Below are 16850 nucleotides of genomic sequence, written 5' to 3'. Positions count from 1 at the left end.
CCACTCAGGAATGTCCTTCCAGGGGGGCCAGGCAGCTCGGGCACTCAGCTGCAGCTGCAGCCTGTGGTACAACCGATCCAACAACAGCATGAAACAAAGAGCAAGTGAAGCAGGTCTAATATGCATAGACTTTATTTAGTACTTAAATTCTACAGTCAGAATGCAGTTTACTAGCCATTTTAACTTTCAGTTAAATGTCTAAAGGAAATGACTAAAATTCCATCGTTTCAGTACAATGTACATCCAAAGCCAGACCAGGCAATGCCAAGACTCTTGGTTATTTCAAGGAAGTTCATATGCAAGTAGAAAATTATATCCCATTCTTCAGTTAAAGGGACCTTTACACAACTAAAGGTGCACATATTAGAATAAGAACATTAGTCAATTAATTTTGTACTCACTTTTTATGAATTAAGACTTCTGTTATTTCCATTGCTTTCAGCACTGCATGTAACTAAGCTACTTTTTCCCCTCATGGGAAAAAACCATCAATCTTTAATTCCAGCTAACTAGGACGGCAAGAGTATCATTTAAACTTGACAGCTTCATTTTTGTGATGCAGGTTTGAACTAAGTTTAAACTGCATAATTTGTAGAAAGTCTTTAGTATACAGTTGCCTGCATTGTGCATCTTTAATATGTAATCAACTAATTCAACACATTGACCTTGATTCATTTTAATTATTGCAGTTTACTGTGTTAATTATTTACTGTTTACTGTGTCGTGCTAGTCATCAAGGTAAACACACAGATGTGCATCTCTGAATTTACACTTAATAAAGCAATTTATTTTGCACAGTCATATAAGAATACCAAGTATTCTTTTTCTCTGTGTAGAATTGTTTAGCCAGCGATGTTTTTACCAGAAGCTTAATAGTAAATTTGTCCCCAAAGCTGAAAAACCCATCATGTACAAATAATAACAATAGTATGCAAAGGAATTTTTCAAAGACCTTTTCATTTTGTTCCCTGTTTAGAGGCTTGGTTTTTAAACCAGTAGTCTAAAATAACCCTTTGAGTTCCAAGTTCTGGAAATCCCAGGGCATTGTCACTTAAGGCAAATTCTCTTGCAGCCTTTCAAAGAAGCTGTGTGCCTGCAGATCCAAGTGAGTGCCCCATCATTAAACAGGATCTAGCTTAAGGCACTCAAAGGGTTAATTATGTTTCTTTTTAACCATATTAAGGCTCCCCATCCAAACAGTTTTTTTTCATTGTGTACATTTTCACAGAAAGTAGCAGCAAGACAGTGCCTTTGTTACTGGATGGCACAAAGCCATGTTATGCTTAAGTTAATTAAACATGATATGGCAGTTAAAGTGTGGTTCTAATCTAGGGAAAAAAAAAAACAACCCACCAAAATTAAGAACCTCAAAAATAGTAATTTAAAATTTCCTTTTTCCCCCCCAGCATTGTCTCCAGGACAAAGCTGTTTATCTTAAAATATGCTTGTCCTGGGATCTAAATATTGAAATTTATCCACTAGAAGATATGGATACCTGCTCATCCATCTTAAATCCCAAGCTTCTAAGAAGCAGAAGAAGCTGGAAACAAACACTGAATTATTTAATGAAGCACACAGAGCTGTGAATGTGCCCATGTGTTGCTTTTTAAATACAGAATTATTTTTAAAGAGTAGAACTGCACTTTTACAGGAGAATGAAAAGTTATTTTGTTTGTAACTAGTTGTGCTTAACTCTTAAGCTGGTAACGTTAGGAAAGCAGCTACTTATATTCATTATTTGTTAATGAAGCATTTGTAAAAGTTCTCAACATACCACATATATATGCAAATATATATATTTAAACTTAAATTCAGAATGCAGAAATACCTAAAGAAACCACGCTTTGCGGTATCAGAATCATAAATCCAGATATGTAAGCACACATATTTAAAGACACCATAGCTTCTGCTGAAATTAGCTTATCTTTTATGATTTCCCTCAGGGCAGCATATGCATGAAACACTGTCCTGCTCAGTGTTTTACCTTTTCCCCAGAACTCTTGCTCAGCCATTTGTACACTCCACTGTCATGGTAAGATGAAAAATCTCTACCATTTCAGCAATAAAGTCATTAGAACAGCTGCTTACAGCAGCATATCTGTGCACTGCAAACCACTGCAGACAGCAAAATAAACCTAGAAACTGGTGGAATTTCATAGAAACTAAATAAAAGGATTAAAAGCACAAGAAAGACAAATGATTCTTTACTTAGGTTTACTTCTATAGGCTATTCTTTGAAGACTTTCTCTAGTCAATACTGCAAAGAAGCTGCCTTTTTATTCAGAGTATTAATTTAAATGTTTTCCTAATTCTGCATGACAGCAACTTGATACTGTTTAAAAGAATGAAGAGTTTCAAATCACTGAACCAATTCTAGAAAAAAGCTTTACATATGAAAAGCCAATTGTAATTGTTACTTTTTTCAAATAAAGCCATTCACAGGCAGATGTTGGATTTTTGTAATAAATAAGGTATACTTTTGTAACTGATTTTTACACAGAGTTTTACCAAAAAATCTGACAGATACACAATAAAATTAGATGTTTTGTGAGAGATTTATATAATTAAAGAACAGGAAAAAGTATTCACTATTAAAAACGTGAAATACTATGCCATCAGTTCTGGTGCAGGGAGCTAAGTCAGCACACTCTGTGACAACAAGAAGGCAGAAGAACAGAGGCAAAAATAAAAAAAAAAGGAATGGATGAGAGCTTGTGAAAAAAGATTCAAGTATAGGCCTGAGGTGACAAGATGAAAATGGAGAAAAAAACCCAACACTAACAGAGAAAAGGGGACAGCAAAACAAGAAGAAACAAAACAAATGGAACCAAAACTAAAGCTTCTGTTATGGTGCCTGTGAGCTCGCGACAGGGTTAAGCAGTATTTGCAATTCAGACAAATATTTTCATAGTGTTTTTACAGTCAGAGCCACTACTAAAATACATTTCCCAAACTGCTGATGTGTTTTTAAGCCAAGAATATGTACTTTGTTGAATAGCCTTTTAAAGCCATACCCGTTTATGGGCATCAGGTAACATCAGCAATGTGAAAAAACAACATAAACTTCCTTAAGACTTGTGTTTAACAAACAAGTTTAACAGTGGTTTTAAGCAGCAAGGTATTTTAGTGTCAGTTATGAGCAGCCCTCACAGAGTGGGCATTTAGACTGGCCCTGCTGACTTCAGAACTACACCTACCTTTAGACTTCTCTTTGTTGAAACACAGAGGACTGCAATCTAATTCTACAAGCACCTCAAACTCTCCTACTGTTTGCTCCAGGTCTAAAATTCCTGCCATGAAATTCTATTTCTTGGCAAAATTATTATTGTCATTATTGAATTTATTACACAATGCTGATGTGCTCACTGCATTATTTTTAAAAACTCAAGAGCCTCCTGCCCTCTCCACATCACTGATTGTGTCCCTTCCATGAAAAAACCTGACCTTGGATGTTCATTCCATACAGGAGAAATGTTTCACTTCTGCTGTGCTTCCAACCATGACATGCTTTTCTTCTTTCTTAAAGCTAAAGTGCCTGAACATTACAGTGTTCAACACCATAGTCTAATGCTCCACAGCTGTCAAGGGGGTCACAGAGAAATGGCAGTCAAACTGAAACCAGTTAACTGTTAGGTATCAGGAAACCTGCATTTGCCTGGTCTACAGTTGCTCTGTGCATTTAGACCTTTTTTCATTCAGCATTTTGAATAAAATTAACTAGCTTTAAACTTGTCCCTGCTCAATGTTTACTGATAAACTACAGTGCACAATTATAGCCCCTTTTCTGCTTTTCCAGTCAGTGTTCCTCCAATGCAAAGACCACTACTAATTTGAAAGTCTCCTTTTTGGTGAAAGGATAGATTATTTATTGTACACTGAACTGAAGCTTAAGCTTAGAAATTTTGTCTTAGCTCACTTCTTAAATTTTTTTTCAAGCATTAATTATTGCCTCTTTACATGTCTAGAGTTGTTTTGGAAATTACCAGTGTAATAACTAAAGACTAGAAATGGGCCAAATGCATTTTATGGCAAGTGAGTCATGCTGTCCCCTAAAATTCAGTGTATGGGCAGATAAAAAAGATCCATTCTATGGACAAGGAATATGCAGCATCATTCTTCCATGCCCCTTACTAGAAGAGAATGGCAAAACCAGAAAGACACTCCCAGAAACAAAGGTCCACATACAACAAAATTTCAGCTGTCAGCATTTACTTCAGTGCCCTCTCTCTGTGCAAATCTTGAAGGGGGAGCAGATGGCAACATGGTCCCATCAGTGCTGGTTTTACATCACATAAACCACTGACAAGGTTTTTAGTCCAGAGACACCATAAATGTTTAGGAGCATATTCTGTACCCCAGCAGGGATGACTACCTTTTATCCTTGGTCACAGCTACCCAGTGTCAACAGACACAGGGATCTACAATTTCTATCACTCCTACTGAAAAGTCCATCTTTATCTCCACACTCTAGTTCAAGGAATTGCATTTTAAACTGGACTGCTTCCAAAGATGCAACACCACTATAACCATACAGTCAATCTGTTAGTAACTACTCTAATTTTTATTTGCAATAAATTTACTTGAAAGTTACTTGAAACACCTGTTTTAAGTTTTCATTTTATATTTAGTCCAAAATATTTCCTATTACTTCACAAATACTACTGCAAATAAGAAAAAAGTACTTGCAAAAGATACTCATCTATCAGTTATTTCTGACATCTCTAGCTTACAAGGAAACACCCAATCAGATGTTTGACTATTGTGTCATTTAAAATGCATTACTACCAACCCTAACCCCAAAACACCAGTGCATTTACTTGAAATAATTATTAACATGTACTGAGCAAATGAGTTTACTCCCCATATTCATGGTGTTTTGTTTAGAAGCTGAAAACGACAAACAATTTTTCATGAGAAATGGCTGGTTTTCTTTTTGCAAACCCCAAAGTGCTATGTCTTAGCTTTTGTAGGAACACTTGGTTTGTTCTAGAACTCACCCGAGGAGCTGGTGGCAGTCCTGTGTCTCCAAGCATTCTGTCAGAGCTGTTCTGTGAGAGCAGTGATAATTGAGGAGTGACTGAATTCATGTTGGCTGAAAGGCAACACTCTACCCAGCAGTTCCTTTAGCCCTGCTTTATGTCAGGAGAGGCTTCCCTCACTGGATTGATTATGCATTAAGGGAGAGTGTTAAGTAAGTAGCAGAATACCTTCAGTAACCTTTAACATCCTATTTTAGCACCAAAAGAGATATCCTGGCTACAGAATGCAAGCTTTGAATTTATAATCAATAGGAATGAGGCATAATGAAAAGTGTTACAAGTACCAAAAGTATAGTAGGAACTTCAACTTTACATTTAAAAGCTTGGGTTTTAGGCAGAAAAATATGGTCTTATGTGTCATTTACCACTAACACTAAAAGTGTTATTTTTATAAATCATAATTACTTTCAAATTAACATCAAATTTGCTCTTTAAAACAGTCTGCATTAGCATAAAAGAGGATGAAATACATATGTTTTAGAGGAAGTTGTAAAAGCATCACTAAAAAACCTTTCAAATCTTGTAAGACTGATCTACTAAAGAGATCTTTTAACTTCCCCCTTATACATACATATAGAAAACACAGAATTAAATACACATACACACAAATTGCTATCAATTTCTGTTCCAAAGTGGTAGAATACTCACTGGCTTTCTCCTTGCCACACTCTTAGTATCAGAGTAAAAACAAAAAATTAAAAATAAAGAATCCAGTTTCAATCACTTCCTAAACAAGATTTTGTGAACACAAATGAGGCAACTGTACAGTTCATAAAAGCTTTTAAGAATTGGTCACTATAAACTGGAGGTAGTTTTGAAATATGTTAGCTTGAATTAATTTATGAAATCAGAAGTAACACTAATCTACAAAAAGATTTTAAAAAATGAAATACTCTCCTGTTAGGAAGATTGTTTCTGAGTCATTGAATACATTCTTTTGAAAAAAAAAAAAAAAAAAAAAAAGTAGCTTTTTGTTTCTGGTTGTTCCCACTCAGCTTTGCTGAGTAGGCCAAGACACATGCACTTGTTAATCTTGCTCACTGAAGGTGTGCTGATGCTTCTTGAAGTTGTGACAAGGACTGAATGTGACATCCCAGTCATTTCCAAGGTCTTTTTCTACTAAAACCAGTTTTTAGAACTTCCTGTAAAGCATTTTTAATTCTAAACTAGTGCTTCTGAAACGGTATTGTGCAGAAACTGCCCCTCAATTTATCTAAAGAGATATTTCTTCCTGAAAACCCAGATGATAATCCAGAGAGAGAAAAAGATTAGCATGAGCTCTTGCACTTTCAGTTTTAGCAGTATAAAATGTCCCTGGGTAACTTTTACACTGTATCACAGTCACATGGTCTCAATACATACCAGAAAAAACTTCTTTTGAAGATTTTAACCATAGCCATGGAAACCATTGAACATTACTAACACTTAAAATACAAAGATTTAAAAAAGCCCAAAGAAAAGTCCCTCTCAATGAAGTTGCTGGTGAACTGCCATTATTAAAAATACTAAGCCCATTTGTTTCCAGCTCCATTCTAAAAGTAATTCATGAATTTATTCTTGCAAATAAGCATTCCACAGCAATGGGGGAAATTAAAAATCTCTCCATATTTATAGTCTACTATAAATGAAATTAAATTATATACTATGTAACCCTGTAACCACTTTTAGCAAACTTCTCACTGTTATTCTAAATTGTGTGAAACAGGAAAAATAAAAAAAGAGATTCCTCATCCGCTTTTCTTGTTTTCCCTTCACAAAAAGTTAATAAAAATCACAAAATTGTGAGGGTTGGAAAAGAGCTCTTAAGATCAAGTCCAACCATCAACCCAGCACTGCCAGGTCCACCACTGAGCCATGTCCCTAAGCACCAGATCCACGTGGTTTTGGAACACTTCCAGGGATGATGATTCCACCACCTCCCTGGGCAGCCTGTTCCAATTCTTGGCTGCAAACAGGATTTGAGGTTCAGCCTCACCAGTGCCAAGTAAAGAGGAACAACCCCTTCCCTGGTCCTGCTGCCACTCTTTCTGATCCAAGCCACGATGCCCTTGCCCTTCTTGCCCACCTGGGCACAGCTGGCTCTTGTTCACCCACTCTGGACCAGCATCCCCAGGACCTTTTCCACTGGGCAGCTTTCCAGGCACTCTGCCCCAGCCTGGAGCATTACATGGGATTGTTGTAACCCAAAGGCAGGACCCAGCACTTGGCCTCAGTCCATGGATCCAGCCTGTCCAGATCCCTCTGCAGAGCCTTCCTGCCCTCCAGCAGATCAACCTGGTGCCCTCTGCAAACTGACTGAGGGTGCCCTCCACCCCCTTGTCCAAATCAGCCATAAAGATACTGAACAGGACTGGCCCCAACAGTGAGCCCTACAGAGCAGCACTGGTGAGCAGCCAGCAGCAGGATGTGACTCAGTCACCACCACTCTGTGCCCAGCTGTCCAGCCAGTTTTTTAGCCAGCAGAGTACACCCGTCCAAGCCACGGGCTCCTATCTTCTCCAGGAGAATGCTGTGAGAAACAGTGTCCAAGGCTTTGCTGAAGCCCAGGTAGACCACATCCACAGCCTCTACCTCATCCACTAGGGAGGTCACCATTCACAGTAGATCAGGTTGGTCAGGCAGAACCTGCCTCTCATAAAGCCATGCTGGCTGGGCCTGGTCCCTGGCTCTCCTGCATGTGCTGTGTGATCAAGACAATCTGTTCCATAACCTTCCTTGGCACTGAGGTCAGGCTGACAGGCCTGTGGGTTTCTGGATCCTCCTTCTGGCCCTTCTGCTCAATGGGTGCCACACTGGCCAACCTCCAGTCACCTTGAGACCTCCCTGGCTAGCCAGGATTGATGATAAATGGTGGAGAGCAGCTTGGGTGGATTCCATCTGACCCCAGGGACTTTTGAACACTTAAGTGGAGCAGTAGGTCACTGTTTCCTCCTGAATTACAGGGACCTCATTTTGTTCCTTGTCTCTGTCTTCCCAAGGATAACTGGTCTGACTATTAAAGACTGAGGCAAAGAAGGCATCAAGTACCTCAGCCTTTTTCCCATCCTTTGTGGCAATGCTTCCCCTCACATGCAATAAAGGATGGAGGTTCTCTCCTTGGCTCTCCTTTTGTTGCTGATATATTTGTAAAAACACTTTTTGTTATCTATTTTGGCAGTGGCCAAATTAATTCCTAGCTGGGGTTTCACTTTCTAACCTTCCTGCATAACCTAACAAGAGCATCCTACCCCTTCTTCCAAAGGTCTTTTTTCCCTGAGTTCCCGTGACAGCTCCCTGTTCAACCAGCCTGGTCTTCTTCCCCAATGGCTCATCTTTCAGCACATGAGGACAGCCTGTTCCTCCATCTTTAAGATCCTTGAAGAATGTCCAGCCTTCCTGGACCCCTTTTCATTCAGGATTGTTTGAAATCAATTTTTTCTCAGCCCTAAAAGGCCAAGGTCTGGCCTCTGGGGCTCCTCAGCTTCATCTACACCCCCCTCAATGACTCCAAGGTGGTGCTCAGGGCTCTGGAGGTGATCCACCTGCTTCCTGGTGCTGCTGGTCTCTGCTGCTGCTGAAGTCCTGGGGGACAGGAAGCTGGCCATCCTGCAGTACAACCTGCTCCTGTGGCTGATGGAGGCAGCATGTCCTTAGCAGGTGCTGGGACTGCTGCTGCAGCAGGGGTACCTGCAGCACAAGAACTCCAAAGTCCATGAGGAGCTGGACAACACTGTGGCCCTCTTCACTTAGCCTGCTGAGGAGCTGGATGTGGCCAAGCTGGTCAGTCTGGGCTGACTCCAGCACTGGTGGAGAGCAAGAGCAGGGTCCAGCATGCTGACACAAAGTGTTTGCTGTTGTGGTGTCTTCTTCAGGCCCAGGCAAAGCCACCCGTCTCCTCAAGGCAGTGGATGCTGTGGAGCTTGAGGACAACAGGGGTGGGGTGATTCATGTGGTGCAGGCCAGGCTAGCCAGGAAGACTTTGGTGAAGCTCAGGGACCGAGGGTTTGTAAAGTACACTGTGGTCCTGCCATCATCCCATCATAACAGGGGGTCCTGTTTACCCCCAGGACAGATCCAGAGTGGCTGTTGCTGGCCCACAGGACTCAGAGTACAGTTCCTGTGCTTCTCACACAAGGGATGATGCTCTTTGCAGCTCCAGCTCACACAGAGCCCAGGCTGGTCAGGGAATGAAGTCCACCTAGAGTTTTGAGTGTGTGTACAGGAAGAAACCGACTGCCTTGGGAAAAGGAGCGTGCTGGATACAAGGAAGGCGGCTGAGGAGTGGAGATGCCTTTCTGAAGGAGCAGGGCTGCCAGCGGTGCTGCAGGACTCTGAAGGGCGATGTGACTGCACTGCCAGCCATTACAGAAGCGTCCAAATGTGCAGTGTGCTGCTGCATGGCACCACGTCCCAGGGTGACAGCGGTGACATGGGGCTGCCACCTCCAATGGCAGGGGTATCACTGGCTACTGACAGTTAGTTAAACACCAGAGATGCAAGCGCTGAGTTTCTCTGAATCTGTTAGATTTGCATGTGACTGAAGTTCTGTTCAACCTTACAAACACCTTAGTGAGAAGCTCTAGTCAGAGATGCTTGAAGTGCCACCACCTCCCGTAACATTCTGATATGTATACAATATGCCATAAGCTAATAAAGTATATTTAGCTGGGAGTTCCCAGGGTGAAATCTGTTGCCAGCAATGGACTCACTGGGAAGAGCAGATGCCTAAAAAACTTAAATCAAATCCAGAGTGAAGTTTCGAAGGACATCCAAAGCTCCTGTATCGAAGCCGCAGATATCCAACATGCCTCTGTCATCCGGGTCCGCGATCGTAAAACCATGGGAGGTCATTCCACAAACAACCAGCTTAGCAGGAATACCCATTTTCTACAGGAAGGAGAGCAAAAAATATCAGAAAACATCTAGAGTAAAACATGCACATATGCAGTAACTTAAATACACCAGAGGGCCAAATCTCGCTTGCATAAGCCACTGTCTGAAGAGCTGTACTGACAGAAATGAGGGATGCCAGAATGAGAACTGCAGGATGCCTGTCAACACTGGAATGGCAGCTAACCTCAACTAAGGAAACCAAATTAAAGATTTTTGGTATTCATTTCAACTGGGTGGAAACTATGTAATGATTGAAGTCCATACACCCATGCCTGACAAACATATTTTTGGTAGTTTAAAAAATAGTTTCTCTAAAGCATAATGCTGAATAAATAAGGGTTTCCAATAGCAATGTGCTTGGAGAATTCTATTGTAAAATTATGAAGCTGTACAGCTTAGAGCAGTTCCTTTAAAACACAATAGGCTTTCTTCACAAGATACTGTCATCTCATCCTCTTGACACTAGTCTTCATTACTTCATTGAATTTTTTTGACATCTACTGCAGACACTAAAGTTGAATTTAATTCTGAGAGTCAAACATCACTCTGTAACAACTACAAAAACTTACTCCATCAATTATATACAGGAGAGATAGAAATTCATGCAGTCCCTGAGTAACAAAATTTCATGAACATTACAGCACACCAAGCAGGGCAGGCTAATTACAAACCCTTTTAGCAATTCTGTGGTTTTAAATATGCACAATTAGTGCAATATGTGCACTAATTCTGCCTAACTACAGGACTGATAAGTTTTTAACAATATATAATTATTTACTGAAGAAAGCCACAACCAGTCCGATCTCTAGAAGAATTTTAGAGCTGGTAATTACTTTGTACAGTAATTATTAACAATAAACAGTCAGAAGCATAGTTACCTCTCTGTACTCTCTAAGGGCCATTGCAGGAGGAGTATTCCCAGCAAAGGTCTCATTATCAGTTAATACAATGAAGACATCAGCAGCTGTCTGAGTTTTTTGAGCCCATATCATTGGAAGGGAACAATCAGTGGTACCCACTGGAATCTTATTGAGAAAAAAATAAATATACATGGAACACATTAATACAGAAATTAACAAACCATGGAAAAATTACTTTTGATGTAAGCTTCATGTCTTACAATGTGTTACTACACAGAGGCTTTTTTTTGTTAAACTCGTTCATTTTATCTCAGTTTGTACAGGTTTGGTTTTTTTTTGTTTGAATTTTTTAAAATATTCTTTTCAAGCTAACTCATTGTGACCTAGCACTGACATTCTAAATTGCAATGTTTAATATCCAGCAAATGAAATAACAACATTTGCTGGGCTTTCTCTAAATAAAATGCACCCAAAAAATCCAATCTTGTACTAGAGCTATACAGATTAAACAAGGTAGTAGAATTGATTACAAAGAAAATACAATGTAACTGCTGAGACTTTTTTTTTTACATACTTCATACATTTTCACTAAAACTTGAGGTAAGGTCATGTCAGCTGTCACTGGACACGGGACCATTTCATGTGAAAAGGCAACAATTTGGGAATCCTTCTCAGTCCGTGCTGCAACCTGAGAAAGAGTGAGACAAAAATAATTCAGTTACATTACTCTGAATTTTTAATGTCTGAACTGAGCCATTCCCTACCACACAGCATGACAAATGCTTTTGTATTTAAATCATCATAGCTGCTCATAAACAGTAATGGTTCACTCTACACTTCAAATATTCTCTAATATCACTGCAAATAAACATGCAAAAAGAGCTGAACAACTGTTCTAATTACTGTAACTAATGATACTTTCATTTTTCTTGCCTCCCCTCTGGCATAAAACCTTGACCATTTTTAAGGGCCAACAAAAGTTCAACTCCTCTGCAATAAAAGAATACAACACTAGAAGCTTTAGAATACTAAACTGAGGGGAAAGCAATTGTGAATAAAGGCCACATTGACAACTCAGACAGAGATAACAATGATCCCAATAGTTCTTAATCTAATCTGTTTTTTTCCATGCATGCTTCTGAAAAAATTAAAACGTGTAGGATAAAGTTATCAGTTCTTACTTATAGTAAACCATTTTATTATGGCTAAGATAAGTGAAAAACCTGCTCTGACCACTTTGATTTACAACAGAAATCAACTTCTTCACACTGATGTTTCTGAATATGGTTGCTAGTAGCTTTCAGCAATGAGGCACAAAGTCACACCTTCTGTACCCAAAAAATATTATATGTAAGTTTCCTCTTGATTTCTAACCAGCTTTAGAGCACCTTTCTATCAAAAAAGCAATTCAAGCTGAAAACAGTTATAAATACAAGAAATTGAAAGCCTCACCATACACATTACTGCTGCAACTGTGCTGGCATTGAGCACACTGCCCAAAACCTTTTGTGTCATTGATGCACTAACATCAACTGCAATTACAATGCGTTTTCCTGTTGGCTCCACTGTCTGAAAGAATAAAAGACAAAAATATAATACGTACACATAATTTCATTTCTTCTTAATTTCTGCTTTCACTCCTAAAGTGGGCGTTTTTTCCTCTTTCTGGGTAACATTGGGACAGTGCTGTTGTCAAAGTTTCAGAATTGTTACCCACCCCAGCAACTGTTCTTGATAAGCTTTCAGAAAACACATATTTCTTAAAAAGCTTAACAAATTGGAGAACTATTATTACCTTGAAAGCTTTGTAGAATGAAGCATCTAAAGCTTCTAAAATGTCTTCATCAGGACGCCACCAAAGCTTCCCTCTGTTTCCATGTCCAGCTTTGTAAGTTTCTAATGCAACCAAAATATGGAATGGATGTATTCTACCCTACAGGCAGAAATCAAAAATAAGGATATGAAAATTTCATCTCCTTAAAAAAAGTAACAAACTAAACGTGAAAATAAGTTCCTACAAAAAAATCTCAGGTTTAGTATATGGTTACTTTATATTTGTTAAATCTAAAGAGTTCATGCAGCCTTTACACAGCTGTTGGATGAACTGATACTCATGGGTTACTGATAATGGACCTCACTCCCACTCAAGAATCATCTAATGAACACCAAATGGGATGCCATCACCAGAATTCTGGTAACATTTTGCAGCTCTGTGATTGTCCAGTGCTATTTTCCATCATAGGCTTCCAGTAAAAGAAAGTCCCTGCCCAGCTGAAGAGAAAGGAGTTGACAAGGAAAAGAACCAACTTAAAACTAGCTTTATATACAAGATACACTAACACTGGACAAGAAACTATTTTTGGAACATAGCATTCATTTTTCTCATGCTATAAAACACTCCAAAGATTTTTTTTTTTTTTTTGCTTTCCATAGATAAACTTAACTTATATAACCTTATCAACATTTTGTTATCTTTATCCAAAAGGGGTGTTTCAGTCCTTAATCACTGCTAGCATCAAAACTCAGTAAATCTGAATGCCTGTGCATTGTCTATCTTCCATCAAGGTATTGCACCATGATCTTTGCTCTTCCTTCTCCAGGAAGGAACCAGAGAAAAGGAATTGCAGTAGGATGGGGAAAAATGGACTTTTGTTGTTGTGCCCAATTCAGCTCTGGTGCTGAAGAATTTAAGTGTCCTGATTTTCATCTTCCTAGCTCACAAAACTACTGCTCAAGACACTTGTCCTCTCTACCTTTCACTAAATGCCTGAAAATTTTATTCTTTCTTTGGGGAACTCTCTTTTCTCTCTTATTTTCCTCCTACTTTAATGGGCAATAAAGCAATCAGGAAAGAGGAAAGTCTCCCTTCCAAACTACAAAGTACTCTTGTTTTTCCCCTCATCTGCTATGCTATTTTCTTAAATCACTGAAAAATTACAAGACTCAGAAGAAATTGATGAACCCAACTAGCAAAGCTTGCCACAGCCTTCATTTAAGGAAAGATCCAATAGCTGCCAATACACTTATTTTATCAGAATGTTTCAGAAAGCAGGTGGGGAATCAAATGAGAAATTATAAACAGAAGTTTTACAATAAAGTTGCAGGCATTAAACTGCAGTTTTAAATAGAATAAACTAAACATTAAAAATTAAAATCCACAAAGTTATAAAGTTCTTACCTTTTTTAGCAGTTTCTCATTTCTCAGTTTTTCACATATTATTGCCACTTCTGAACCTCGTGGTTCAAGCACTGAATTTGCTGCCAGCTTTCCCAAATTTCTCAACAGAACAGAAATAGGCATCTCCTTGAGTAATGCCTTCCAAACCTATGATGAAAGAGAAGGGAAACACAGAAAGATGAGATTCTCAAAGTACAAGAACTGTAATCTGTACATTTAATAAGTGCATTTTAAAATATACGTACAAATTATATTAAGATCTTAATTATTTTAAATTAACTATTTGGGTAAACAAATTGAAAAACAGTGCAAAGGCAATTTTTAAAGAAATCTAGACTTAATGAACAGCATTACTCTATGGAGAATTCATACTTCTATGGAGATTTTACCTAAGGAAGGTTACCTACCTCTTTAGATTTCAGATGGTTTGTCAGGAGATGCTCTCTAACTAGACCATATTCCTCTATCAAATGAATAACTTCCAATTCATCTTTTGTGCGTTTTACTTTCTCCACAGCCTCCAGATACTTCAAGAGTTTTTCAGTCTCAGCAGAAACTGCTTTCTCTTTATAGGCTTCTTGGACATCTTTCCATCCCTTGGTAATATACTTAGTGACTATAGCAATTCCTGATGAAAAAGAAAACCATTTCTCAAGCAGGATTACCACCTGTGTACTGGCATTTATCATTCTAGCATGCAAATTAATTAGCAGGTTTCATTCTCAGATCTGCCAAATACCTATTGAAAAGGTCAGCCACACACAGAGCAGTACTTTTAATTACTGAATTAATCTCATAAGTAAGGAGCTTCATGTATTTGCTACATTGCCCAGAGATGCTGTGGATGCCCCATCCCTGGAAGTGTTCAAGGCCAGGCTGGATGGAACTCTGAGCAGCCTAGGCTAGTGGGAGGTGTCCCTGCCCATGGCAGGGGGGTTGGAACTGGATCATCTTTATGGTCCCTCCCAACCCAAATCATTCTATTAATTTAAGATTTGAAGTCAACAGATCTTCCCACATAACAAAAAAGTGTTATTTCATCATTTGTAAGCAAACAGGAACAAAATGAGGGAGTTGTGTTATTTTATCTTCTCTTGGTGTATGGAAGAAAAGAAGGAACAAACCCTGTCTACCTTGAAGATAAACAGGTCTGGTTTTGATATGATCACCCACATTTTTAAGATGCAATTTACAGGATATCCTCACTAAGAATTCATCTACAATGGCACTTGGGTTTCCAAAATACTTCCACAGTAAATATAAAAGGTTTAAAACAGTATTTTCAGGTAAATAAAAATTTATTACCTTCACTGGCAGGTTTTAGGTGGGACAACCTCAGAAGATCTTTATGAGACCAACCACTTCTTTGCTTATATTTTGTAACTGCTAAAGCAAGAGCCATGCCATTCTTTCCATTGTACCAATCTGCAACAGCTTTCCTCAGAGCACGGCCCCATATGCCACATTTCATGCCCTCCTTCAGATCTTTTTTAAACTGGATGAAAGTAAAGAGATGGGTTGGTACGCAACACACCTCGGGGACAGCTTTAAACGCCGCTTGTTTTGTTTTGGCATCAGAACACTGCGAGCAAACTGCGAGGGCAAAGAGCAGGGGCTCCTGTTTTGCCGCTCTGCCCTCTTGACTAAATGCTTTTATTTCTTCAACGACTTCGCAGCCTCTGCCCTCTTCAATCAGCCTTAGCAAAGCTTCTGCGTTCTCAAAGCCCAGCTTCTGCTCCTTGACGTGGTACGTGCCGCCCTGGGAGCCGAAGCACAGGAAGTGCTGCAGGCGGGTGCTGTCGGTGAGGTGCCAGCCGGCAGCGCTGGCACAGCCCGGCTGCGGCGCCTCGCTCGGGGGCTGCGCTCGGCTCTCCGCTGCCTCCATCCTTCACGCTTCCAGGCTCTGCTGCAACAACAACACGTTTTACTAACTACTACGGCCGACAGCTCCTTTAGCAAAGTAAATACATCTTGTCTATAAGCTTGTAATCTTAAGTTTTCTTCCATGAATTTAATCACAGCGTACTCCAAGTGTGTGATAATACACATCATTTAGAGGAAAAGAAACAAAAAACTCTCTGAGTTATAATAGTGACTAACTTATTCCTTTAAAACCAACTCAGAAACTATTTAACCCCAAAAAGTGGTGCACAAAAACCATGTCGTGTTACAGCCTTTTGGCACTAATATATTACATCACTTTCTTAGGTAGGTTTTTATATTGCAGACCAAAAGGTTCAAAATTCAGATCTTGCCGTGCTCTATTTTGCTTAAGAATTGCTAATACCAACCAACTGAAGAAAAACAAGGCTAAAATGAACAACTAACACATGGAAAAACTGTTTAGTTAGAAGACTTTGTGAGAGTTTATATATGGTAGGTTTCAGTGAGGCTTAGACAACAGCTTTTTAATAACTGAGCAGCTCAAGAACAAATTATCTTTGCTACAAGCTCAAATAGTCTGCTGCTCCAAGTGAGATCCATGAAAACAGGGACATTACAGATTCTGTACTGCTTTACATTCGAAGCAAAAATCAGCAAAAAAATTCACAATCATTAAGGTATTTCTATTTATACACTCCTGAGCTGCAAGAGAGCTATAATATTTGTAGGGCAACACCACTGCTCCTACTTGGAGAACATCCAGTACAGCAAAATTCAAGCCATGACATTTAAAATGAAGCAAATGCAGGTGAAATTAAATTAGGAGGGTAAGGGTAAGAAAATTCCTCATCACCACTACCTACAAAACATTAATAGCACAATAATAAATTTAGTTTACTCAGTTCTCACCAAACAATAAAATTACACTAAATAGCACCAAGAGCTCCTACTGAAAACCAAAAGGCAGAACCAATAATCCACTCCATCAAACTGCACAGAAATCTTAAAATTCAGGGA

At 39.2% G+C, this 16850-nt stretch overlaps 1 protein-coding gene across 2 annotated transcripts in view; it reads right to left on the bottom strand.

Moving 5' to 3' along the window:
- Positions 1–116: 116 nt before the first annotated feature.
- Positions 117–16850, bottom strand: part of RO60 (Ro60, Y RNA binding protein) — a 146090-nt gene continuing 129356 nt past the window's right edge. The window contains exons 2-9 of one of the 2 annotated variants that reach the window (XM_053985452.1): positions 15255–15542; positions 14357–14577; positions 13950–14096; positions 12567–12704; positions 12224–12340; positions 11346–11459; positions 10790–10936; positions 117–9905 (exon numbers count right to left, since the gene is read on the bottom strand). In XM_053985452.1, coding sequence (XP_053841427.1) covers positions 9753–9905; positions 10790–10936; positions 11346–11459; positions 12224–12340; positions 12567–12704; positions 13950–14096; positions 14357–14577; positions 15255–15542 — 1325 coding nt within the window. In that variant the 3' untranslated portion in view covers positions 117–9752. Of the gene's footprint in view, positions 9906–10789; positions 10937–11345; positions 11460–12223; positions 12341–12566; positions 12705–13949; positions 14097–14356; positions 14578–15254; positions 15844–16850 lie in introns of those variants that run through there. The other variant, XM_053985451.1, reaches the window with a different exon arrangement.

The sequence above is a fragment of the Vidua macroura genome, chromosome 9 (genome assembly GCF_024509145.1).
Source record: "Vidua macroura isolate BioBank_ID:100142 chromosome 9, ASM2450914v1, whole genome shotgun sequence".
NCBI lineage: Eukaryota > Metazoa > Chordata > Aves > Passeriformes > Viduidae > Vidua > Vidua macroura.
Note: the sequence above shows the minus strand (reverse complement) of the source record. Positions and strands in the feature narration are given on the sequence as shown.